The 27,165-nt window shown below is 47.3% G+C and overlaps 1 protein-coding gene across 3 annotated transcripts; it reads right to left on the bottom strand.

The window, feature by feature from the left end:
- Positions 1-90: 90 nt before the first annotated feature.
- TOGARAM1 (TOG array regulator of axonemal microtubules 1) lies at positions 91-27,106 on the bottom strand. 3 transcript variants are annotated; one of them, XM_060268373.1, is made up of 22 exons: positions 25,779-27,106; positions 22,648-22,699; positions 19,321-19,455; positions 17,725-18,009; positions 16,154-16,416; positions 15,607-15,839; positions 14,817-14,917; positions 13,669-13,836; positions 13,089-13,187; positions 12,181-12,359; positions 11,072-11,237; positions 10,621-10,698; positions 10,256-10,409; positions 10,024-10,129; positions 8,440-8,675; positions 7,346-7,504; positions 6,427-6,553; positions 5,307-5,428; positions 4,947-5,136; positions 3,821-4,040; positions 3,348-3,434; positions 91-2,610 (listed from the first exon to the last, which is right to left on the bottom strand). In XM_060268373.1, exons 1-22 carry the CDS (start codon positions 26,928-26,930, stop codon positions 2,357-2,359), a joined length of 4,566 nt encoding a protein of 1,521 aa, XP_060124356.1. In that variant the 5' UTR covers positions 26,931-27,106; the 3' UTR covers positions 91-2,356. The 3 variants fall into 3 exon arrangements, with proteins under 3 accessions (XP_060124356.1, XP_060124331.1, XP_060124387.1); XM_060268348.1 differs by having other exon boundaries at positions 4,947-5,139; positions 25,779-27,105; XM_060268404.1 differs by having other exon boundaries at positions 4,947-5,139; positions 11,081-11,237; positions 25,779-27,104.
- Between the last annotated feature and the right edge of the window lie 59 nt (positions 27,107-27,165).

Genomic DNA, 27,165 nt, shown 5'->3' with positions numbered 1-27,165 from the left:
CATTTAAAAAAAGTATATGCAGTTACTCTCAAAATTGGATCATAACTTATGGACGTTATTTTATGTATAAAATAGATGCAGCAAAACAAGTTGATAGCCCAGTTCAAATGGACACTTTAATTGCCAAAAAATGAGGTAAGATGGGATTTGCCATATGATTAAGGAAAATACAATAAAAACCACCTTGAGTAAACAGGCTATATAAAAAATATCCTGGTTAAGATGTTCAAGAAACAATTGCACATCTATTAAACAGTTTAAATTTGTGGTTTTTACCCATATAGTGATTTATCTTCTTTGAATACCTGCAGGCACCAAACTTCTCATCTAAGCATCCAGTAGGATCCCCACAGCAAAATTACCTATTATTTCCCCTGAGCTCAAGTGTGCTTTTGTGTTTACACATCAGAAGTTCAAGCTCCTCAACATTGTGGCCCCGCAGGAGCCTCTTAAGTAAGAGAGCAGTCCACGTCCCGTGTGGTGGGGGTGACATTTTTATTGGGACCTGGGAAGCCATCCCCTGCCTGTTCCTCTACGCCTCATGCTGCTCTCCAGTTGGTGTTTTCTGGATCTAGTTTAGCTGAGCTGCTATTTCCCAGCTCTTGCTAAAGAGTCCCTGAGGCTGGGCCATCCTAATACTGGTAGATCCCCCGCCTTCGTGGAGGAGAAAAGGTGCCGAAAGCCTGATTCGCAACAGGAAGTGATCTGACCGGGGCTGATGTCCATGCCCCCCACTTTCAGACCACCCTCTTCCTGCCCAGTCAAGAAAACAAGGTCCAGAGTGTGTCTTTCCCCACGTGTTGGGCCAGCTGTCAACTCAGGGCAGGGAGACTGCTGGGCAGAAGCAGCACAATCCCTAACCTATCCTGCTTGCCTAATGCTAGGAACACACACTCCAGATCCCCCCAACTGGACAAAGCCCACTGCTCCCCCTTAATAGAGGCTGTGCCATGAGCTGAGTACCCCTGACACCCTTGGTTACACTTTGCAAGGATGGGGCCAATCCTTTGGAAAAGAGGATTAGTGTGTCTGCTTCCCCCACTCCTCACCTCTTCCCTCCATCAAAAGGTTTGTTCCATAAAGCAATCTCTGAAAGTGGCGTTGCTGACATGAACTTTCTTAGAAGGTTCATATGGCTGCAGCATAGGATATCCCCAACTCGCAAACTTTCCACATAGAAGACTAATTATGCACAGTACAGTAGTGAGCTAAATGGTCCGATCCTGACCTCCCAACAATTTCTTTCCAGAATGGTGCATCTTGCCTGCCACTTCCCCCCTCCTTCCATGGGGATTTTCATTGCATACATTTTATGCTGAAGCTCCCAAAGTAAATTTCAAGTCCAGCAACATGAGGGAATCATTTTTACAGAAATAAATCCATTTATTTTTTTATAACATTTTGTTTTGTGTGTTTCAAATGAATACAGTACTTGTAGATGGTAAAATTTCGAGAGCAGAAGGAATAACTGGCACTAGATCGCTGAGGATTGCACAGCAGGGCAGAAAACTTGAACACCTTTATAAATTCTGGACAGATAAATTCAGTATTATTTTTCACACTAAAATATGGAAGCTATATTCAAAACATGACATTTCTTTTAAGACGTGTTGTTCAAAATATGTAAAAATTATTTGTTTTCTATAAATTTTGGTCAACATGCTTCATTATAACCTGTTAAAAGTTTTACAAGAGTGTGCAGATAATGATGCCCAACTGTCAAGCAGATGTAATACATCAACAGCAGCAGCAAAAGCAAGCGAACACTGCACAATCATGACTGGGACTGATTTTAAAAATACAATTTTTTTCCACAAACATCACACAGAACCCTGTTCTTTATGAATGTGCCTCTCAAAAGTTTTTCCCCCCTCCCTCTTAAGGCTACATGAGAAGACATGCCATAACATGATTTCATGATTAGAACTATTCCTATTTTTAAAATCTCATCTTCGTTAGCACACACACAGGGCATTGTCCCACCGAGTCTAAAGAAGAGTGCAAACAAGCAGAGCTGACTTTTGCTTTCGCAAGACATCCATTCCTCAACTCCACAGAATTCTTGGAACAGCACCAGAGGGGGGAGAGTTCCCAAGCATCATACTGATTTTGATTTTGGTTTCGGCCTAGGACGTGCACCAGGGGGAAGGAAAACCCAGTAATTAAAAGCAGTCGATCCAAATCCACTTCCACGTGAAAAGCACAGGCACTGTGAAGGAATGCAGCGAGGGAGGGGGGTGCTCCACTCGACCCCATGGAAAATAGTTTGCTGTCAGCTATTCAGTAACCTGTAGGAACCGTACTGTCCATGTAGGTGCATTTACTCATGCACACACCTGCACCTGCTCAGTCTGCTTCAGGTAGCTTGGTCAAGGAATTCTTCCAGAGTTCTTTTGATGTGGGGGGACTGGGATGAAGCTTGGACCAGCAGGTTCTGACCCATTTGTGCAAAAAGCGCTTTTGACAATTTAGCAGTGGCTGTCCGAATATTCCCGCCAGCTCCGGGCAAGGAGCCGCTGTTTGTCATGTTGCCCAGCAGGTGCCACAGGACCACCAAGACCTTCTGCTCCACAGCGTGAGGCTTGCGAGGATACAGCTCCACCACCAGCTCTGGATTCAGAACAACAAAAAGGGGGGGGAGACGGAAAGAGGGGGAGTAACTGGTCACACCAAATGCACAGCAGGAGGCTTGGCCTGCTCAACTTGAGCAAGAATGCAACTCTAAAAGCATGCAAAGTCAGAGCATCTTCTGGAAAGGCCATCCATTAAGCCCATGGTGCTCCAAAGAAGCTTTGTGGGGAAGGGCCCAGCTCAGCAGCAGAGCAGTGGAAGGCCTTGGCTTCAATCCCCAGGTAGGGTTAGGGGAGACCCCTGCTGCCAATGCGTGTAGACCAGGCATCCCCAAACTCGGCCCTCCGGATGTTTTGGGACTACAATTCCCATCATCCCTGACCACTGGTCCTGTTAGCTAGGGATGATGGGAGTTGTAGTCCCAAAACATCTGGAGAGTTGAGTTTGGGGATGCCTGGTGTAGACAGTACTGTCCTAGATGGATCAATGGCCTGACTGTGTGTGAGGCGGCTTCCTCTGTTCTTAAGCTTAAACAACTGCTCTGCTTTCAGCTGCTATAATGGGATGGGACATCAATGGGCTATTTCACATTGGTTTTACACCCTTTAGGTTGCCAACAACCTTCCAAGCTGCCTGGCATCATCACGGACCCTGCAGAGCAAACTACGCCATTGTAGAGCAGTAAAGAATTTCGGGCAAGCAGGTCCTGCGTAGGCTCATACTGGAAGGGTGAACTCCGGGTACGAAGGCACGGAAGCAAAGCAAAAGAGCCTTACCTGCAAGCTTCTCCGTGATGTCTTGCTTGGCTTTCCCATTCAGAAACTGGGCCTTTGTGCAGAACGGCTGAAGCAGCAGGTAGTTGTCTAGATGCAGAGGAGGGAGGGACACAGAAAACCAACTCAATGGGAGTCCCAGGAGGGTTACATTTATCCTGTGTTTGATACAGAATAGCCAGGAAGGGGCTATTTTGGAATTCCCTGGCAGGGAAGTATACAGGATGAGGCCTTTGGAATCCTAAACACCCACCCACCCCATCAGAATTGGCTGAAGGCCTGCTCCAGTTTGGAAACATTCCTCAAGCACACACAAAGCAGCAGTGTGCCAACATCTGCACAGTGAACAGATGCGTAAACTGAGCAGTGGGAAAAGAAACAAGAGTTCCTGGTTGCTCAGCCCCAAACCTGCTGCGAATTCTTTTTCGCAACCTTGTTTTCTGAACCGTGGCTGGTAGCTGAAAGGGTCCCATTACCTAAGTGTTGACAAAGAGCTTGGATAACGTTTGTGGCAGCAGCGTAGATGCCTGGATTCTTGGAATTCAGGTTGTTGTCCACCAAGGCAGGTATCAGCATATTGATGATGGGGGACAGCTTCTCTTTCAGCAGAGGAATCAGGCGGTGCATTGTCTCTAGGGCCACCTGGTTGACTTTGCTGTTGGAGTCGTGCAGGCGGGACTTGAAGGCATCAAAGATCTAGACAAGGGCACAGGACCACAGCAGCTGGAAGCCCATTTCCTCACGCAGAGGCAGTGAGCTGACCAGGCTCTGCATGCTGATCTAAACACGGTGGACGCCCCATGACAACAGCACACACCAAGTGGCCTACTCCCAACACTTGTGGGGAGGGCAAAACAAAGGAAGAGGCTGCAGACCACTTTGGTCAGCGTGCATCCCATCATCTCTGAAAACTACAGTCAGTGAAGGAGTTAGAATTCTGGGCTGCTTTTGTTTAAGAAATAGCCGATACAGTATATGAAAAACAAGTTAATCTCAGATAATCAAAAAGGAAGCAGGGAAACCAGGCTCCTTTCCGACCTGTTCTCCTGCTCATTCTGCAGTGTGGTAAATTCTTACTGACCATTTTATCGGCAGCCGAGACCGAAAAGGCTAACTTGTCAAAGGCTCTGCAACACATCCTTGTGCCAGGGAGAACCCTAGCAACAGTCCCTAGTGTCTAAACCTGGTGCCCAGTCCCAGGCCATGAGGGGTCTTGGTCCAAATCCCATGGTGCAAAGGGGTGAGCAGAGCATGTGTCCAGGAGGAGGGCAGGGCATGCAAAGTCCCATAAAGAGATCAAACACTTTTGCATTTCCATGTACATTTCAGTGGTGGGGCCACAAGACGCCCTTTGAGAACTGCTGCCAGTTGCAGTAAACAACACAGGGCTAGCTGGAACGGTGGTCACATGCATCATTTCTCCCCCTATATAGCTGTGCTTCTACCTATAGCATCAAAACAGGCTCCTCCTTTGTTTAGAGCGCTCCTCCATTTCCCCTCAGAGCCATGATATTTTCCAATTTAAATCTCATGGTTTCTGCTCTATGGTATCTCCTGCTAGCTCCAACAAGGATGTTGAGGGTTTTTTCTTTAAACAGTTACCTTCACAATGTTTGCAACAACAAGGTCCTGGTTATTTTCTGTGTCTGCCAACAGCTGCTTGATTCCATTAATTCGATCCCGGAAATCTTTTGCATTCAGTAGGGTCGTTATGACCTTCACATATTCCGCACTTTCCAAGGCGTTACGGGGAGCTAGTTTCCGGGGCATTTCGCGTACTTCTCTAATCTCTCTGCTGAAAAGAAGAACGTCGAGGTTTGCAGTGGAACTTTCCTACTTCTGCAGCCTTTGTAATAACTTCGGAGAAGGCCCGTCCAGTTAGCTACGCAGGAGAGATTCCCAACTCCTTAGCCCATGTGCCCCGCCCCCAAAAGGTTTTGAAGCAGGAAGGCACAACTGTACCTGTCACCAGCATTGAGTGCTTCTCGCGACACAGAGGCTGATCTCGAATTGTCCATGTTGCTGGTGTGACCCCTTCTTCCGCCCTTGGCTGAGGGTGTGACTATCGGCATCTCCCCCAGACCCTGAAATTGCATTACAAAGACAGGGAGGGTCTTTTGGGTTATAGCCAACTAAGTTCTATTCAGAGAAGGCCCACTGAAATGAATCAGCCTAAGATGTCTACAAACTTCAAGGGGTCTTCTCTGAGTAGGATTACCGTTGGATAAAACTCCAAGAGGGCATCTGGGTTAAAAAATTAAGGGTAGAATTCAACCTTGTGCTATTGCAAATGTTTCATCTGCACAAGCACATCAACTTGCCAGACAGAACAATCGCCCGCCAAGTGCTGTTTCATGAGTTCTCTCCACCTGAAGAGCAAATTTTGGGGGTGCACAAGGAAAAATATTTATGAGAAAGGGTGGAAAGGGCATTAGTTACAGGGTTTTAAAAGCAGTTAAGTCAGTTTCTGAAACAACCCAAGGGTCAGGAGGCTAATGATCAGCCTCCAAGGATAGTTTCTCAGACAAGATAATAAAAGCAGCAGCAAACAATAATTGTGTCTGTTTGTAACGTGGACCAACTAATTATCTTACAAGCCAGGGACTGAAAGCAGGATTTGTGAAAAGCTATTGAGGGAAGACCAGTGAGCTTCTTCACTGTCTGTGATAATTAGAACTAAGGATTGTTTCTCAGGAAGGGTATCATATACTGTATGGTCTAAAGCAGGCACCCCCAAACTTCGGCCCTCCAGATGTTTTGGACTACAATTCCCATCATCCCTGACCACTGGTCCTGTTAGCTAGGGATCATGGGAGTTGTAGGCCAAAACATCTGGAGGGCCGCAGTTTGGGGGTGCCTGGTCTAAAGTATTTCTGGGTATTTTAGGTGTCATCTAAGTGACAACCAGAGAACACGGCAAAGACAGGCCTCTGCTATCTGTCCCGACTCTTCAAAAGAGAAGCTGGAATTGTCAAGTTGGCAAAACCTTGGCAGTAGCGGTAAGTTCACCACTGCTTCCAAAATCTGACAAATCCTCCCTCCTCTTGTTTTTATACGTGGCATTACATTCTTCCCAGCCTACCTTCTGTCGCAGGCTGTTGACAGTCTCTTTCACGTAAGGCAAGTCCTTTGGCAGCACATACTTTTCAAGCATCTTGTCAAAGTCTGCATGTGTCATCAAAGTGAAGAGCATCTTCCGCCCATAGTACCTGCATCCGCCACAAATCAACCAAGTAGATTTACAGCCATGAACATAACCCAATGCTTGACTGAGGATACCCGAGCTCAGTCACAGACTCATTGTCTATTTATTAAATGTGTATACTGTCCTTCACCTGTAGATCTCAGGGCTGTTCACACCCTGCCCCACCTCCCTGGGATGTACATTATGAAGCACCATAAATATATGCTCTAAGTCAGGCATGTCCAACAGGTAGATTGTGATCTACCGGTAGATCACTGGACGTCTGCGGTAGATCACTGGTAGATCATTGGCTCCCCCCAAAGAAGTTGAACAACTGTGGCTCCCCTTTAAAAAAAGCTCAACATTTTACCTCTTCCCTGAAAAAACTCAACAACTTTGACCTGAACCCCTCAAAAATTGGAAATTGGCCTTCCTCCTTCCTTTAAAAAAAGCTCAACAACTTTGATCTGAACCCAAAAAAAGGGGGTAGATCAGTTTTTAACTCTGAGTAAAGATGTCCTTTTGTAAAATGGGAACAATAGTGGCCAGTCAGAAAGACTTTTGTCTTCTGGGTTTCTGGGTGTTTTCCTCGTTATTCTGTCTCTCATATTTTTCAAGCGTGAAAAATCAGCTGGGGAAAAAATGTAATGAGCTTCTTTCATTTCCTTCCTTGTCTCTGATCCGTCAACTATTTCTGCCATTAAATCTTCACATTTCTTCATGTGCGAAGCTAGAATCTAGGTTTCCAGACAAGCTGGAGATCACAGCACCCTAACAAGTGCCCGTATTCCTTCTAGCTCTGCCTCTGCTCACCCACCTTGTTTCTTGTGATCCGTCTTGGACAAATTTGGCTACTGCAGACAGAAGCTTGTCGGTCACATCCTTAATGCCCGACAACACTCGGCCCGGCCCCATGTGCTCCACCACATCTGACAAGTGCTGGGCCGCACATCTTCTCACTGCTGTGTTCAAGTGGCTAATGGGAATGAGAAGAAAGGGAAACATCCACAAGAGAGAGGTGTGTGGTTATCTGGCCTCGAAACAATGATTTTGAAAGCAGACCCTAAAAACTTCCACAGCTGCACACACCAGAACCTTTCCTTTAAGCCCCTGATCACAGCAATGTGGAGATCATCTGGAGTTAAAGCAGTGGATCTGGCCGGCTGACCAATCACCAGCCCCGCTCCATTCTCCCAACGGAATCTGGACCAGAGAGCAGGTGCCTTGTAGGAATGCGCTGACACGAAACCTTTCACCAACGGACAGTTTCGTTTCATGCAGAAGAAGCAGCAACCAAGGAAGAACTCATATGAATCACTGTTGCTCAGGAGGGGAAACAATAAAGCAGCTCTCTCAAAGTTCTGCTGCAGGAAAGAAAGACTTTTCTGAAGTGTGATGAGTGACTGGTTTATGTGACAGGGTTTCTGCACTCACACAGAATTTGCCTGTCCCAACTTTCTACCAAGCACACCTTTCAAAACAGCTTGTACAAATTTCTAACCGGACTTCATCTCAACAGTGCTCCTGTGCAAGTCCCATTTCTTCCAGAGGAGCTCACACAGCAAGGCTTAACTACTGCTATTTCATTTCATTTCATTTCATTTCATTTCATTTCAACCCTACCTTTCCTCCAAGGCCTCAAGGTGACACACTTAAGTCTTCCTCCTCCTCCTCCTCCCCATGAGGAAGGTAAGGCTGAGAGGCAGTAACTGACCGAAGGTCGTATCCAGTGAGTTCCATGGTCAAGAGCGGGATTGAACCCCAACACTCTGTCCAACACTCTGGCCGCCATACCACACTGGCTCTTACTATGAACTACATTTGTTTGACAACAAAGAGGCCTACAAAGGAGCAAATAAGAAGCAGGAGAAGCTTTGCAGAGCCCCAGTGCAAAATTTTCAAGAGGCTCACCTTTGGCCTCCGTTGATCAGAGACGAGAGCGCCCGTGCTGGTGTCACATTGTTCACCATGGCCTTCAAGGCTTTGTCAACATCCTCCCTAATGAAGGTGTTCAATTCCCCAGCCTTGTGCAGGAGGACTTTCACCGTGTTATCCAGTTCTTGATCCATGCTCTTTTTCAGGAAGTTGAACAAGTCCCCTAAGCAAACCACGGCAGCTCGGGAAACAACGGAACGCAAATTCTTCACCTGTGCGGAAGAAAAGACCTTGAGTCAGATGATGATGGCAAAAGGCAAATGCAACAGTTGCCTTAAATCCAGATGAGACAGCAGACACACTGAGAATCTTTCCTTAGTCTTGAGGAAATGGTTGCCCTGGACAGGTTTGCTCTCCCCTGAAGGAGCAGGTTTGCAGTCTGAGGGCGCTTCTGGGTCTAGCTTTGCCACTGGCATGGCAGCTACGACTGTTCCTGGAGTGGGAGAGCCTGACCACAGTAGTTCAGGCAACAGGGACTTCTAGGGCTGGATAACTGCAATGCACTCTATGTGGGGCTTCCCTTGGGCTTGACCTGGAAGCTACAGTCAGTGCAGAACACTGCAGCCAAGCTGCTGATGGGAGACCTTGTCAGCATGTAACACATGTGCTCTGAGATCTGCATTGGTTGCAGATTTGCCACTGGCCAAGGCACAAGGTGTTGCTACGGGTATATAAAACCCTTAACAGCTTGGGAAGAGTTTACCTGCAGGGTTGCCTTACCCCAAAGGGCCCATTCTGCGGAACTGGCATTGTTACATGTCTCACAGAATACTTGTTCCACATTTCTTCTTTTAAAAACCTAAAAAATATTTTAGTGTGGCAGCACCCACACTTTGCAACTCCGTGCCTATTAAAATTAGGCAGGTGTATTGTTTATAGTCATTTCAGCACCTGCATAAAACGTTTTTGTTTAGGCAAGCCTACATAGACATGTAAAAGAAAAGCCAATGTGTTTTAATCTCCTTTTAGTTTACTGCTGGTTTTAACTGCCTTTCAAATGTTTTAACTACTTATTGTTACTGGTAATTTTAATTTCTTGCAAACTGCTCAAAGGTTTTGTTACACTCAAGTGGTATATGCATTCTGTTAAATCAACTGTTTTGTTTGCCACTACAAAGTAACATGGCTGTTGTTCTATAATTCAGAACCACCTGCAGCCCCAACTCAGTCCAGTAGAAAATGCCAATGAAATTAGAGGGACTGAATTCGAGGACCATCTTTGCTTAGGCTTGGTAGGCCAAAAAAGCCACCAAAAATAGTATTTTACCTGCATCCCATTAATTGACAGACGTGAAAAAGAAGCCAAGCAAAATCCCAACTTCAGTATCTAACATAAAATTATCGGCTGCCCTATGTGCTTGCGAATTTAGGCTGTGACCCTAACCCCTCTTAGCTGGGACTGAATCGTGGTTAGGATTTTGCCATACGTTGTGGAAGTAACAAGCTGAATGAACAATCAAACTTTTAGATAAAGGCTTCAGGGGAGGTAAAAATGCTCCCCTCAAAACCATCAGCCAAAAAATTGCAGGAAAAGATCTAGATAGGAGAGGTGAGGTTAACCTCCTGAACAACAGACAGGCTGGTTTCGTGCAGCTTTGCCGTCAACACATCAGGGTGGTAGGCAGAGAGGCACCTAATCCAGTTCAGGCCTTCAATCTTCTTCTCCCTGTGTTTGAAAATGGAAACAACACAAAGCTATGCAAGCAGCAAAGGGCAGACTTCAATTCTAATTGCTGATTGCATGACAAAGTCAATAAAAATAAAGAAGAGAAAGATAACCTGGGTCACCTACCAGTCATCTTCAGCAAGATAATGCAGGGCTTCTGAAAGAGCAAGTTCAGGTTTAGGGAAGGGTCTCAGTTCGGATGGTTCCATTATCTCTGGACTGTGCGTGACAGACAGCACCCGATCTTTCAACTGCATTCGTGGACCCAGAGAGACTTCACCTGCAAGCATTGCCCAGTTGGTGATTCAAAAAGTGCAATGGGACTAGAAACACATGACAAGCATGTGGCTGCATAGGCAGAGCAACCAGATGCAGCCCCAGCCCCAGGGATGGACAGATGTTCCCAACGGTAGAAGCAACCTATCTGAGACACCCCACAATATCTGACACTGCAACAATCTCTTTTTTACATCTGAGCTGCGACGTCTCACCTGATTCTAGCAAGACCGAAGGCTGTGCCCTTTTTACACTTGACATTCTCTTCAACAGAGGACTGAAAGCAGCATTTCCTAAGCGCAAAGAACCAGATTTCATTAAACAGCACATCTCCATAAGTTACTTAAATCACAAGCCTCTTTTAATCTTTGTACAGCCCCCAGCCGATTTAGAGAAACAAGTGCTACGCACACCCCAAACCACACCAGAAATAAATCGCATTTGGAGTAAGAAACAGAGCTCAATGGATCTTAAAGCACTGTTGCTTTCAGTGTTTCATCCTTACTCTGCGATCTGCACACAGAGACCAAGCAGCCTGCCAGAGGAAGAAAGGCTTCTCCCTCCATGCACAGCACAGAAATAAGTGATGGAGCTGGACTTGAAGGTCAGTGACTTTCACAGGCTTATTTACAAGGTGGCATTGCAAGAGCAGTTAAAAACAACAACTTGGCTTACTGGTTTCGGTTGTCTTCTTCTCCGATTCATTGTGCTTAAGCAGTTCCCAAGTGTGCGGTTCTTTTCTTTCAAGATCTCTAACTTCCTGATATTCTTTTTCTTCTCTCTTCTTCTGTCTCATCTTCTCCCGGGCAGATTTGGATAAGGCAACTTTCATCTGCATAGAACAGGAAAGTGTACTTTTTTATAGTAAGTATTTTTATACCCACTGTTATCAAAAAAATATCAAGGTGGCGTACAATGTAAAAACAAAAAATGTTTTAAAAATGCAAACGCATGTGCCAGGCTCATCAAAAATAAAACAGCTACGAAGGACCGTTGGCATGAAAAGTCTTCAAGAGACACCTGAATGTCAAAATTTCTGAATATTATTGGTGGATTCTCCAGTCATATGACTTCATTCCTGGAGGCCAACACTATCTTAATGGATGAAGCGACATAACACTTCAGTAAAGAAACAGGACAAGTCCCCTTTCCCTCACAATCATCTCCTCACTTTTTCAAACACACACACACACACACACACACCATTTTGGTACTCAAAAGAACATTTATACAGCAGAAAAACAAGATGATTCAAGAAACAGTCATGCAAAGAACACCATGTTTGCGATGTTAACTCTGATGCACTCTGCAAGACACTGCATATCCATGAGTGATCAGCTATTGAGAGGTCAGCAATTGCTAAGAGGCTGCAGATGGCTGTACCAGATACTTTAGCGCAAAGGAGAAATGAGCCAAAGTGAAAAGTAAGTCTCTCTCTATTCTGCTAACCAGAGTAAGAAAAAAATAGGGCCTCACTAAGCATTTTGTAGCCTAGTGAAAAAAAGCTTGTGCTTTATTGTTTAAACTTGCTGGAGCCATTTAGGATAGTAGAATGGGATCATGTCAGCATTTGTCACTGTGCCGCAATTTGTATCAGGAACTATTTGCAATTCGTTCCTGAGCCCATTATCTGTAGGCGCATTATTTGGCCACATGCAACATCTTAACACATTAAACAACATCAACAAGAACAAAATGTGATCGCAGAAACCGTGGCACACAGGTGCATTATGCATTTTCAGAAAGCTCGTCTGCAACATCTTTTCCATTCTTACATCTCTTTCGTTTTCTACATCAAAATAAAGTGCAGGGTTCTGCTGTTGGACGGCTCTCCCGTAGATCCCGGAAAGCGGCTCCATGCTTTGCTTGAACGAAGGTGCATCTCCATTCTCCATGGAGAATATCAGGGACTGACCATAACTTAGTGGAGCTGAAGGCGGGCTTCCAAACACTCCTAAAAATAGATATATGGCTCATTGGGTTATCATGTAAGATCCAGCACTCATGATGAATGTTTTTTTTTCCTGGCACACATTATTTCTTTAAACACAACCATTTTATGCACAGGTTTAAACAAGGCGACGACAGCACCAATGTCATTCAATGTGCGCAGGAACTGTTTTCTTTTCTACCTTTCTTTGCCTCTTTTATTGCCAGCAGGAAAAGGCAAGCACAGTGACCAATGTGCCATTTTTTGCACACACCGAGTATATTATTTGCTCAGCAGGAAATGTTTGCACAGGTCCATGTGACCTCCCACTCCAACAAGGATCATAAAGCAAAATATATTTTCAGCCTTCCTGATCATTTTCTTTATTATTTATATATCAATGAAATTTATATCCCACGCTTTTCCCCAAACGAGTCCTGGCAAAAGCGATGAAACATCTTAAGAACAATTTCATTCCAAATGGAGACTGGGAATTGAAAAGGGCTATTGAAAAAGGAAGATCTTCAGATGGTGCTGAAAAGGCAACAGACACGGCGCCTGTCCAATATTCAAGGGGGGAGGCGACACTAAAGGTCCAATTCCTCCATTGGGGTGAGTGGACCTCCTGATAGGATGGTTTCTGAAGGAGGCCCTCACCTGCAGAGCAGTGACTGACTGGCTGTATAAGGGGTGAGACTATCTTTCAGGCCAGCAGAAGAAGCATTGTAATAAACATGTGCTTGTTCGAAATACCTTTTCCAACAATGACTACAGAGTCTTCTGACAAGGCACTCGGTGAAATGAAGTCTAAGCTAGTTAGCTGCTGTAAACTCGAAGTGGGCCCTGTAAACCCTAGAAAAGCAAAGAAAAACCAGGTGTTAAAACTACCTATAATTCCTCATTAAGTTATTTTTGCTTTGCACCCACGACATTGAGAAAGTTCCCTTCTGGTTTTGCATTTCATATCAACAGCCCAAACCAGTGGATCCAGTACACAAGGTGGGCCTCCACTTGCCCTCAGGAGCCTGATCCAAAGACAGAGAAGCAAATGCTCTCGCGGAGGCCCTGCATGCCTACTGTAGCATCACACAGCTCTGGATCAGGTCCAACATGTGTGCCGTCACTCCCATGCCCCCCAGAAACATCCCTCCAGTTTAACCTTAAAATGAAAAGCTAGAAACTACCACATCTGAAGGCAGCACTTTACTCTCTCTCTATTACACACAGAGCATCAGGAAGGAAGACTAAGAGGATTCAGGCCCAAATTTAGAGGAGTAGAGTAAAAGGCCCTCCCTTCCAGCTGCCCACTCAGTGGCACCCTCCCCCTGATTACCTTTGGTGGATTTACAGTGCCTTTGGTGCTCTTTACTCTGCCCTTTAAGGATGGCAGGCGATGCCACTTTCTGTCTGTCCTCTTCATAATCTCCTGATCCGTTCCCGTAGCTCAGGCGCTGGCCGCTGATGCTCACGCTGGAAGCTGCTTTTTCATGGAACATTATCCCTGGAAGGCAGAATCCATAGCAAATTGTTCCGAAGAGCAACACGGGAAGCCACCTAATTTTGCAAATGCCCGTCCCAAAGTGGCCAGAGTGTGAATTCTGTGTGTAGAAACTGCTTGCAGGGGGCAGATCTGCCTGGCGAATTTTTGTCACAACCCGATGAAAAGAGTTAACATATGGGCTTTGGGAGATAGTTCAAGGAAAACTAGAATTTAGGTCTCAGTACATGTTTGGGGAAGTAGCAGAACACCCAGTAGGTAATGTGGCTGGGGTAGAAACCTTTCCACTACTGTACTATGTTTTTCTGACAGGAAACCTTGCTTCATAAAGTTGATCCAATACCAGCCAAATGCCAAGTCAAAGTTGTTACTAACTTCTTTAAGGCAAATCTCATAAAAAGCATGTCATTCTAGGACATCAAAAGTAATATGCTGACAGTTTGCAGTGCCTTTATTTTCTTAATGTGTAGATTGTATCGACCCCTCCCAGCAATACAATTGAGTCACATCCTATGTGCATTGTATTTACGCAAATTCAACTTTACATGTTCAGCTACGTCTCCTTTTTCTTCTGCCTGCATCACTCTCTGCCAGCCTTCCTCCTCCCATCTCTCCCCCTCTCTCTGCCTGCCTGCCTGCCTCCATCCTTTCTGGGAGTCACTACATGGGGAGGAGGGGAGCCAGCAGAGACATGGAAGAGGCTTGCCTTCCTTTCCCAGCCCAATGAAAACGTAATTTTTGCTATATGCATTTCCCCATATTATGTCCAACCTTTAGAGCCCAACCCCCACATAGGATGCGACCTGATTGCAAATCCGCATTAAAAAGCTGGCTGGGTCTAAGGCTGCTGCCTGCCCACCCTCTTTCGCTGACCTGGAAGGTCAACAAAGGGAGACCCACTGGAGCATCCACAGACATTGCAAACAGAGCAACTTGGCCCCCATTAAATCCACCCCCCTCTCTTTATGTGCCCTACAGACTACCTGTGCTGGAACTCTGCTCCACAGTTACAGGACCTCGATTCCGTGTTGGTGAGAGCTTCATTGGCTGGGAGTTACCTCCAAGGAGAGGGAATATGTCCGACCTGTGGCAGCAAGAAAGGCGCTTTTGTTAACTCGCTCCTACCCTGCACAAAGTGCTCCAGCTTTCACCATTACTCATCCGAGAGAATTTGCGGGAAGGAACCAGCTCTCCGAGGACCGAGAACACACGAGAAATGGAGAACTTCTTCACATGGCCCAGAGAAACCATCCCTCCAAGTGGGTGTTTCACTGCACACAGAACTGGAGCCACTAATGGCAGCTCCCAGCACCCAGAACAAGGATGGCAAGTTCAAGTTTCTCTTTCAACATGCCTTCTAAAGCCTTGGTCCCAGTTGGTGTCTGCCTTGGATATGCACTGCTTCTATGCGTGTGCTGTTGTTTTAACTGTTGTTTATAGGAGTTCAAATGAGGGGCAAGGAGCACAAACTACCGAGCCCGGAGAAGGGCACCCGGAAGGCTTCAGCAAGCGCATATTCTGGAGCACTGGCATAACATGTCCCCAGCCGCCCCCATCAGGGCTCAGCAACCCTTGAAGTCTCCAAAAGAACACAAGGACTGCCCCTCTACAGCTCAGTGACTGAACACTTGCTTTGAATGCAGGAAATCCCAGGTGGTTCAGTACCCTCCCACCAGCACCTCCAGGAAAAGGCCCGCACGGGATAACGAAACCTCCCCTTACTCCTAGCCATGGGCTGTGGATTCCTCCCCTTGTGCTATGAATGACACTCACATTGTTCTCATTCCCTGAGGGGCTGTCGAAAGCGGGGACGTCACGGACTCCTGGCTATACACTCCACTTTCGCTGTAGGAGCTGGTGCTTGGGGACGACAAGCAAGAAGGAGACTCTGAGGTCAGGTCGAGTTTCAGGACAGAGTCTGGGCTTTCGAGATCGGAAGTGCTGCCATTTAGCTTTGCCCTCTTTTTGGCAGCACTGTTACGTAAGGAGCGGAGAGAACTCTGCATCTGAAAAGAAGGGAAGAGACGTGATCCCGGCTGGATACTGTGAGGAAGCGCAAGTGTGAGGTTACAGAATTACTTGCTGCCCCCCCTATGATTGGATGCTGGAGTGAGGAGCAGGAATTTTGTTTAAAAGAATCATCATCTCACCCGCCCCCACCCCCACCCCAGGCAGTGCCTATGATAAGAAAGCAACATGGAATACAGAAACTACAAGCAAACCTGTGTTTGCTGTGTGTATACATTCTATGGGAAGTCCAGGAAAATAATTTGGCTATTCACCCTTTCGTAACAGTAAAAACACCACACTGAGCCCCCACCTCTTCCTCATCCAGCTCCTTTTCATTGACATTCAACTCTGAAAGATCAATGGCCAGCTTCCTGTCCCTCTCATTCAGCCAGATGTCTTCTGGCTCCCCGTTCTTGTGTCCCACTACGTTGGTTTCCACTCTGTCAGGTAAGGGACTAAGGCCCCTGGGGATGGGAGGCACTGGTTTTGTTCCACTCAGGCCTCTCCGCGAAGCTGGCGATCTCACAAAGGCAGGTTTCAGCTGAATGGGAGGCGTATCCTGTGGCTTTGCCTCTGCATCAGAAAACACACAGGCAGAACACGTTCAGAACATTTTAAAAGTAGAGTTCTTTTCATATACAGAAGGGAACAACATACTGCACTACTGATGCACAGCCCACATTGGCTTTTAATATTGTTTCCTAGATATAATAATAATAATAATAATAATAATAATAATAATACCCCGCCCATCTGGCTGAGTCTCCCCAGCCACTCTGGGCGGCTCCCAATTGAATATTAAAACAATACAGCATTAAATATTAAAAGCTTCCCTAAACAGGGCTGCCTTCAGATGTCTTTTAAAATTAGGATAGCTGCTTATTTCCTTGACATCTGATGGAAAGGCATTCCACAGAGCGGGTGCTGCTACTGAGAAGGCCCTCTGTCTGGTTCCCTGTAACCTCACTTCTCGCAATGAGGGAACCGCCAGAAGGCCCTCGGCGCTGGATCTCAGTGTCCGGGCTGAACGGTGGGGGTGGAGACGCTCCTTCAGGTATACAGGATCAAGGCCGTTTAGGGCTTTAAAGGTCAACACCAACACTTTGAATTCTGCTGTGAAACGTACTGGGAGCCAGTGTAGATCTCTCAGCACCGGTGTTATGTGGTCCCGGCGGCCGCTTCCAGTCACCAGTCTAGCTGCCGCATTCTGGATTAGTTGCAGTTTCCTGGTCACCTTCAAAGGTAGCCCCACATAGAGCACATTGCAGTAATCCAAGCGGGAGATAACCAGAGCATGCACCACTCTGGCGAGGCAGTCTGCCGGCAGGTAGGGTTTAAGCCTGCGTACCAGATGGAGCTGATAGACAACTGCCCTGGACACCGAATTAACCTCTTCTGGTTTTGACCTATAAATCCCTCAATGACTTGAGTCCTGCAGACCCCGAGACAGCTTCTTCTCCCCCTCCCCCCCCCCCCGGTCCTGCCACAATGCCAGTTACTCACCAGCTGTGAAACTCCCTTTCTCTGGAATTTGCCAACTCCTGAAGCTATAACCCCTTTCTAGAGGCAAAGAAAGATTCCCCCTATTTGGGCAGATGCTTAGTTACTGATCAGTAACATGTAAAGGAAGTGTGTGGGGGAAGCCGTGTGCAAAGGAGAAACGCAGAGATTTCCATGGTTGCCTGCTTCTTGCCAGTGCTGACCCCAGCCTCCCTCCTCCCTCCTGGGGCCCAGGAAGACCCCCTTGCTGGAGACTGGGTTGCAGCAGGGTGAGGTGGCACTTTCCTTCTCCTTCTCTTTCCGCCTTTGGCAACCCTTCCATACCAGGTTCAGCATGCATTACTGGAGACTGCATCAAGCTATTTCCGCCAGGGCTCGTACCTGCGTCCTCTCCTGCCATCGGGCTGGAAAACTTCTTCTGATGACTAGGTTTTGGAAGCCCTTCGAAACTCTTCAGAGGCCAGGAATTAGAGAAGTCTTGTGGCTTCTTGAGCGAGTCCGCAGGAGGGGAGGTGTGCTTTGGACTGTGCCTGGGTGATGAGAATGGATAGGACGGAAGGATGAAAGCTGCTTGGCTGGGGTGGGAGCCCAGGAGAGGCGGTGCATGCTCAGGTGGGCTGCAGAAGGTCCGCTGAGGCTTGCTGGGGAAACTGAGGCTGGCACACACTGGGTGGAAGGGGAAAAGAAACACAGAATCCAGGTTAAAGAAGCATGAAAGGAAACACAACCATTTTAAAATTATTTCTTGTCGAACCTGTCTGATAACCAATCTCCAAGCACCAGTCACACCGAGAGATTTTCCTTGAAGTCAAAAGCATATCAAAAGGACATGTTACATTGCTTAACTGATGGTCCGTGGCCTACAAACGGGTCCTGCCACCTTGGCTTCACTGGAGAGACTAAAATCCAAAAGACAAGGTGCTCACCAGGCTACTTCCTCCCACACCAGATTACTAAAGTAAATACTGGATTTAAATGGTCTGCCTGTGCTGCTCCTTGTCTGAGAGAAGTTCTTTGCACACTCTTACTTCCACTGGACAACAGGAGCCCTTTCTAATGATCGCAGGGGATCAAGAAGCACTGGTGGTGGGTGAGCTGTGCCTGTGTGTGCATAGATTGAAGGAGGAAAGGAGGTGACCAGAGCAGATGGTGCCTTGGCAGGGAAATCACCTCTAAATAAACAAGCACACAACTTTTATTTTATTTTATTTTTTTCAGGCTACCGGCATATCTGTTACTTGGAGATCCAAGCAGAACTTCAGCAATTTAAAGACATTTCCCCAACACTGTATCCAGATAACTTTTTCAAATTTCATATATCATTCATTATATGCAAATTAGCTGAGTCCATCCAATCAACATGACACTCGGGTGGAATCTTTCTTGTTATTATTCTGCAAAATTTGTTCCTTCTCTGCCCCCTACCGCAGATGTAATTCTGCACTACAGGTTTGGTGAATAAGCAGTTGGGCTGGAGGAAGAACCAAGGGTCCTGTGCCCAAGGCCGGCTGAATGAGCTGGGCTCCATACTTTCCTCGTGCTCTTTGCCAGTGTTCCTGCTTCCTAACAAGCAAAAGAAGAAAAAAGGCCGCTGTATCTGCATCACTGGGCACTCACTGCTTGCAAGGGCTCACCATTCATTTCAGAGGAGGAAACTGACCCATACATGCATTCACTGTGTGAGGAAGTAATCAATAGCACAGAGCTTTGACCTTAAAGGGCTTCAGAACATAATGACTCCTATTATTATTGCTACAGTTCTGCGGCCATGCTCTGTGCATGTCAGGTTAAAGATGTTAGACAGCAGAAAGCCAGGAAAGACTTCTGCTCATGGCCCGGAAAACCGTTGCAAGTGCTTTGCCAGTTGAACCAATCATCTGGATCAATGCAAGCCACCCTCTTATATGCAATGCACAGGGCACACTGGAATGGGTCTGGCATGCACAAATGCTTAAAAGATGGTTATTCTACAAATACCTTTATCTTGCCAGGGATTGCTCAGTCCTAGAAACTGCAGATCAGAATCCACACTGCCGCTCTTCCCGCGAGTGTGGGAGAAACCAAGCAGCCCGCATTTCCCTGGAATATGAGGCTGATGAGAGGCCACCACACCTTTCAAGCAAAAAAGAAAGGGCAGTCAAGTAAGCTTCCATAAGCACTAACACTTCAAAAGCAACTTTAGCAAGCAAAGAGACCACACACAGGCACGCAAGCACACAGCCCCTCTTCTGGGAGTTCATGCACTTCTTTGGGGACTCTGGAACGTCCTGTGAGCATTCCCAGTACCAAGTGTGAAGAAGCTCCCAAGGCAACCTTACAACAAGCTTTCTTCATGTGCACAAGGCAGAATAATTTAACTGGAAAGACACAGAAAAGACCGAGTTCCTTTTTCTCGGGGCACATCGAAAGTGGCACGGCAGTTTCTCCTAAGTATTTTTTGCCCTAATTGATCCAGGACAGGGAAAGATAAAAATCAAAAGCAGCCCTTAAAAAGACACAAAATACATACAACTGAAAGTACAATGCAGTAATTTCATGTCTCCCGCTCGCCCCTCAAACACACACACTTGCATTCTAATTGAGCTCACCCTAAATGAGCTCTCAAGTCCCTCTAAACTGGCACAGTCCAATCAGAGGCAGGGGCACAATGCAATGCCCATACAAAGGGAGCAAAGCAAGGCTGGTCTTGTCCAGCATGGCCTTTTCAATACTATAGTGGAACGTGACAAAGCCCGGCTCCTTCTTACTACGAGAGTGCAAAAAAACTTCCTCAGGAGTCACTATTACAAATATGCTAACCATTCCAGACTCACTCCCATTAAGTTCTCCTGCTTAAGGACTGGCACAGGCCTGGCAATAACTTCCTACAAACCAGTTAAATACACCAGATTTAGCACCTTCCCAGGGATAGCCTGGTGTCTGGTTACAGCTTTCAGATCCATTAGCTCAGTAATGGCCAAACTTGGCCCTCCAGCTGTTTTGGGACTACAATTCCCATCATCCCTGACTACTGGTCCCTGACTACTGGTCCTCAGTTCCCCACCGGGGAACTGAGCTGGGCACCTGACCTACTAGGCTTGAAGTCACGGACTGCCAGGCGATGGGGTGGTGACTTCAAACTGTATGCTCAAGTTCGCTATGGGGAACTGAGTTGTGCATCCAATCAAACCCACAACTCTACCTGGCATCGCGTATGTTGGGTAGGTGGCCATGGTCTGGGGAAAACAGCCTCACAGGCCAAACCAGAACCTGCACCAGATGGAATTCAGCCCGTGGACTGGAGGTTCCCCACCCCTAACTGAGAAAGACAGTGGGGTTCAGTGATCTGCCCCACACCAAGACCACGTTTTCTACACAAATGCAAAGGAATGGGAAATAGCTAGCACTTCTGCTAGCTATGAGGGTGAAGAGGAGAGGGTTAGAAGTACAGTAGCTCAATCTCTCCTAAAGATGAGGGACTCACCAAATAAGAAAACTGCTTTACTCACACATTCATTTCAAAAGTAGATGACTGCAATTTTAAAAGGAAGGGAGGAATGCGGCCATAGGTAGGACAATAACATGTGGGCAGGCTCCAAGCCAACTTCCAGGCATTCTCCTCACTCACATCGCCACTACTTGTTACTCTGAACTTTCCCACAGTTGTTAAAAAGGGGGAAATTAGTCATTTCCCATGAAACAGCTTAGAAAAAATTAATAATAAAAAATACCACCAACAAATAAATATATATATATATATAGAGAGAGAGAGAGAGAGAGAGAGAGAAAGGGATTTCTGTGTCAGTAAACACCACTTAAAAGGCTTGCTGGAAAACAAAGGTTTTTCACAGGCAAATAAAAGACTATAAAGACCGTACCTTTCTGATGGGACAGAAAAACTCAAAAAGGCAAGAACTGAACTGTGCAATGGAGGAATAATTATAACAACGTTTTCTTAAAAGAAGTTCAGGGGCTTGGCTTAGATTCTGCTATTTCCATAGACCTTTTCATTCAGTGTCTAGGGCTTTCCCCAAAGAACCAAGATTCTTGGAAAGGTTTCCAGGACAACAGAAGCAGCTTCTTCAGGGTCATTTCCTTAAAGCAGCCAAATTAGTGCTCAGGTTGCTCTTTCATTCAGGGTAGATTTGATTTAAAACAAATCAATTTAAATCACATCAGTAAGACTTGATTTAAACCATTCTTTGTTACAGGAAGATTCATTCTTGCTGGTATAATCTTAATATTTACAACCCAATGAAGGTTTCATTTTTGGAATAATAAACTTTCAGAGTAGTTTTTACAGTTATATCAAAAATTACTGATTTGGTTATACTATTAGAAATACATAGAACGAAATTTTTGTGAGGTTTAGTAATTAACTGTTTATATTTGGACAACTTTTCTGCTGTACTTTATTGGAAGGAGAAAAATAATCATTTCCTTAATAACAATTTAATTAACTAAACAATAACATTATAGCATATGTATCCATGTTTGTTAACTGATGTTGTTAAACGGGTTTCTTTTACAAAAACTTAGACTGAGCCTTAGCACACATGAATAACTTAAAACAAATCCTTATTTCCTGATGAATAGCCTTTCGATTATAATGTAACTTTAATAGAAAACTATCTTTAGAAAGATTTTTCCTCCAAAAGCATTTTGTTTTAAAAATCCAATTTAAATGAAAAAAAATCTGATTTAAATTTTTAAAAAAATCCAATTTTTATTTTTTTTTAAAAAAATATTGATTTTTATCCACCCTGCTTTCATTTCTGCAGTGTGAGCACTCTCTCCCCACCCATGGGAAATCCCTACTGACAACAGCTGTGCTCACTCGTAACAGGAAGCCATGGTTTGTTCAACAAATCCCAGGTTGCCTTACAGACCAGCAAAGGCTCTTGTCATGTGCCTTTGTAGATTGGTTCACTTCTGGTATGGAGTGGCCAAACAAACTGAGATTAAGCAAGGATGTTGGGTTCAGATGCAATGCCAAACCATTGCTGGAACAAACCACAGTTAGTTTACTGGCCAGAGTTTACATGTTCAAACAAACCATGGCTGAGCCAAATCAGTCCAGTATGCAGTTGGATCAAAGGGTTCTAAAAAAGGATTGTGATAAAATCTACTGGGTTGTAGCCAATTGTGGCTTTGTTTTAGCAGAAAGCACTTCTCCCAGATTCAGCACAGAGTTGGGGGTGGGGAATGCCACCCCCTGTGTCATATTAAGAGCAAATGGAAGATTTGGAGGACAGGGCCCCCTCTTCCTTTGCACCATCGCATGACAGTGAGTCACTTGGGTCGGCACACATATGTAGCACTTACCTTGCGAAGGCCTCAATTTTGGAGACTGCAGGAAATCGTTTGATGGCGAGAGCTGCAAGAGAAACAGGACAGAGGAGGCATTAAAATGCAATTCAGCCTTCTTCCTTGTAAAACTAGAAAGCTATGTGGTCACATGCAATAGACAACTGTGCTGAATCTGGATTTTGGGAGACCACGGGGAGCCTGCAGGATATATGTTTTAATTGGGTAGCCGTCTTACAAATGTTCCAGCATTTTCAAGAAATGTACCATACTTTTGCCTATTTTCTAGCACACTCGTAACAGAACAATCTGCAAGCTGATCAGACAAACAGAGAGGATTTTTTCATTATATTACCCTTCCTCTCAGTATTTCTGCGGCTGCTAGTCTTCCACTGCCTTTCACCACCGTTACTGGATCACTATGAACATTCCTCATTATAAATTCTTTTAGCTATTACTGAACAACTTGTGTTAATTTGTAGCAAAATATGAGCTCACTGGAATGTGCCTGAAGGTAATAATTAATTTCCTCCACGATCCTGGGAAACCTTTTTGCTGCTACTTTCAAGAATCAATGCCCGACCATGAGAATTATACTGCTTAAATCCATCTTTCAACTGACAAACATTTAAAATACAGAAGAAAATCCTAAGAAACTTACATTTTTCAGTAAGTAACAAACTACTACAAGCCCAGTAGTAGTGGTAGTAATCTTAAAGCAAAATTAGAGTGGGGAAACCACAATAGTTCCTCCCTGAAATTCTACAGGTACCTGCAAAATTCAAGCTTCAATCTGAGTCTGATTTTATGCTGAATCTGGTTAGTCATGTGACCTGTGCAAGAGTACAGTGCCCCAAAGTCAGCAAATCTGGATAATAAAACAATAATGATGCTCTAATGCAGGCATGTCCAACTTTCAAGAGACTGAGATCTACTCTGAATCTAAAAAACTGGCATTGATCTACAAAAGTTGTTCAGCGTTTTTTTTGAAAGTCAAAGCTTTTTGTGGCGGGTCCAATGATCTACCACTTGGACAGCCCTAGTCTAATGGATAGCACAAGCTTGCAAATAGCTACTTGCCTGGTGGTCTATGGGGATGAAAAACTGCCTCCAGGAGATGAGGCAAATAAGCTTTTGGACCAAGAACTCCCACCCTCCTTTTTGGTCTCAGCTGATGTAACCCTAAACATATCTGGGTAGATGGACCAGGGAAGCCATTCACCATTAGCTCCTATGAAGACATTTCCAAGGGTGTGACAAGAAGTGTGTGATGGGTAGCTGAAAGGTATTACGTTACCTTAAAAAACAACAACGCTGTTCAAGCTTCTAATGTGCTGAACTATTAGCCTTTAACCACAGGCATATTAGAGTCATAATGCCCCTTTCGTCACCCCACCTTGCACTTTAAGGATTGTTCCCTGTTCTAAGGCTGCCCCATCCATTGAACCTGCTTCTCCAAACTGTCTGCTGAGCTTTCCCTCCCCACAGCTCTTTACTGCACCTGCAAAACCCTCGGCTCCTGCGGAGTGCAGAGACCACACCATTGAAGCTGCAGCATCCACACTACTCGGCAGGTGCCAGTTTGGAGAAAATGTGAACAGCCATTTCCTCGTCTTGAATCATAGAATTGGAAGAGACCACAAGGGCCATCCAGTCCAACCCCTTGCCAAGCAGGAAACACCATCAAAGCATTCCTGACAGACGACTGTCAAGACTCCGCTTAAAGACCTCCAAAGAAGGAGACTCCACCACACTCCTTGGCAGCAAATTCCACTGTCAAACAGCTCTTACTGTCAGGAAGTTCTTCCTAATGTTTAGGTGGAATCTTCTTTCTTGTAATTTAAATCCATTGCTCCGTGTCCGCTTCTCTGGAGCAGCAGAAAACAACCCTTCACCCTCTTCTATATGACATCCTTTTATATATTTGAACATGGCTATCATATCACCCCTCAACCTTCTCTTCTCCAGGCAAAACATACCCAGCTCCCTAAGCTGTTCCTCATAAGGCATTGTTTCCAGGTCTTTGACCATTTTGGTTGCCCTCCTCTGGACACGTTCCAGCTTGTCAGTATCCTTCCTTGACCTACCCTATGGAAGCCGGTGGTGGCACAGTGGTTACAAGTGTCTGACTAGGACCTGGGAGAGACCAAGGTTCAAATCCCGCATTTGGCCATGAAGCTCCCTGAGTGTGACCTTGGGGGCAATTCACTGCCTTCTCCCAGCCTAACCTACCTCCCAGGGTTGTTGTGGGGATAAAACAAGGAGTGGGAGAACCACACATGCCACCTTGAGTGGAAAGGCTAGAAATGTATCTTTTGTCGCCCTACCTTGAACTAAGAACACTCCATCTTCTATAGCTGCCCCATCCAACACATCTGCTTCTCTAAACTACCTGCCAAGCTTACCCTCCCCACGGCTCTGGGCTAGGATTCAAATCCCACACTACGTGTTGCCTTGTAGGCCAGTGACTGCCTTCTTCCAGCCTAACCTACCTTGCAGGGTTATTGTGGGTATTAGACCAGGAGGGCGAGAGCAATGTTAGAAACTAGAGATATAAAAGCTATTCGCCATATAACCCCTTAAACCTAGATGACAAATATATTGTCCAGCTAAAACCTGACTCACACCATACCATGGCAACAAATAAACGCTGCCGTGTGCCAGCCAGATGGTGGAGATGTCAGGTGCCAACAGCCAGGTGCAAAATGCGCAAGAGGGCAAGAGCGCCCTGGTTCCACCTCCCCTCCTTGATAAAACAAGGACAGTGAGCCTTAGAGAAACACCACTAGTATTCCATTTATGAAATCTTGTGAGGTCTTCAACTGGATTGCTAATAGTTACAATTTTAGTTGTTTTAACCTGTTGGTCAGCGACTTTTGTCCTTCCGTTTTTATAGTTACCTTACCTCTGTTCTACAGTTTTGTCTTTCAGCTATTTTTTAACTGCTGGTCTATGACAGTAAACCAGCTTTCCAAACTATGTGTGATGAAGCACCGGCAACTGGAAAGGGGTTAGAAGTCCGAGATGCTAGTAAAACTGAATTACTGTGTCCCGAAAAGGTGCACGTCTAAAAGGTATGTCCCTAGAATTGGAAAGCTGTGCTGCCAACTGCCCGGAAGGCACCCGATGAAGCGGAGGCAGGGACTCACCGTGGCAGCGTCGCTGGCCTTGGCGAAGCAGCATCCGCGTCCAGCGGGGGGCCTGTCGCTCTCCCAGGGCAGTTTCCCCTTCCCGGCGCTGAGGACCCTCCTGGGGCAGCCGCCGCCCTGCTCGGCGAAGGGTGCCAGGGCGCTGTCTCCGGCCGATCCGCTGTGCGCGCTCTGGATGCGGTTGCCCTCGAGCAGCCAGTCCGTGTCGGCGCCGCGGGGCCAGGGGGCGGCCCGCCCGCCGGCGTGGGGCGAGTCGGGCAGCGGCACGGCGTACTCGACGAACCAGTTCTCGGTGAGCCGGGGCAGCGTCTTCCTGGCGAGCCGCGCCTGCACGGCGCCCAGCACGCCCTCGCCGTCGCCGCGCAGCTCCACGGCGTCCACGGCCTCCAGGAGGGTCCCCGCGCGCGACGGGCCCAGCGCCGAGGCGAGCACGGCGAAGGCCTCCAGGGCGGCGTGGCGCACGCGGCGCTTGGCGTCGGCCAGCGCGGGGGCCAGCGCGGCGGCCAGGGCCGGCAGCTCGAAGTCCTCGGAGGGGAAGGTGAGCAGCGCCGCCACCGAGATGGCCAGCACCACCTCGCGGACGCGCGCGTTGCGGTGGCGCAGGTGCTCGGGGCGCAGCAGCAGGTCCAGCACGGGCTGCGGCCCCGCCGCGCGCATCAGCGCCAGGAAGAGCTGCCGGTACTCCTGGCGCACGGCCAGCTTGGCGTCGCCCAGCACCTTGGCCGCCGCCGACACCAGCGGCTCCAGGCGGGCGCGGGAGCCGGCGGCGGGGCCCAGGCGGGCGGCCAGCAGGCGCAGCGCCTCCAGGGCGCCCAGGGCCACCTTGAAGTTGGAGTCGTCCAGCAGCGCCCGCAGGAGGCTCAGCAGGCCCAGCAGGCTCGGCGCCGGCAGGCAGGCCAGGGACGCGGCCGGCGCCTCGCCCAGCACCCGCTTCAGCTGCCCCATCGCCCCCACGCGGCCCCGGTAGTCCCGCTGGTCCAGCAGCCGCGCGTGGAGCTCCGCGGGGACCAGGCCGAAGCGGAGGCCCTCGGCGGGAGGCGGCGGCGAAGGGGAAGAGCGGCAGGAAGAAGAGCAGTCGCCGCCGCCGCCCGGCGCCTCACGGCCAGGCCTCTCCGCCTCAGCGCCGCCGCCCTCGGGCTCCTCTCTGGCCATGACCCCCGACGGGGCCTCGCCCGGCTCAGACGCCAGACCGACCCCAGGCCGCCGCCGCCGCCGCCCCCGGGCCCCGCGCAGGGGAGCATCGCCGTCTCCAGGGAAACGCGTCCCCAGCGCCGCCGCCGCCGCCTCAGCCTCGCCTCAGCCGCCGCCTCCTCCTCCTCCTCCTGCGCTCCGCCGAGACGCCGCCTCAGGCAGCCTGCCGAGGCCGCGCCCACTGCGCCTGCGCTGA

The sequence above is a fragment of the Zootoca vivipara genome, chromosome 1, assembly GCF_963506605.1.
Source record: "Zootoca vivipara chromosome 1, rZooViv1.1, whole genome shotgun sequence".
Taxonomy (NCBI): domain Eukaryota; kingdom Metazoa; phylum Chordata; class Lepidosauria; order Squamata; family Lacertidae; genus Zootoca; species Zootoca vivipara.
Note: the sequence above shows the minus strand (reverse complement) of the source record. Positions and strands in the feature narration are given on the sequence as shown.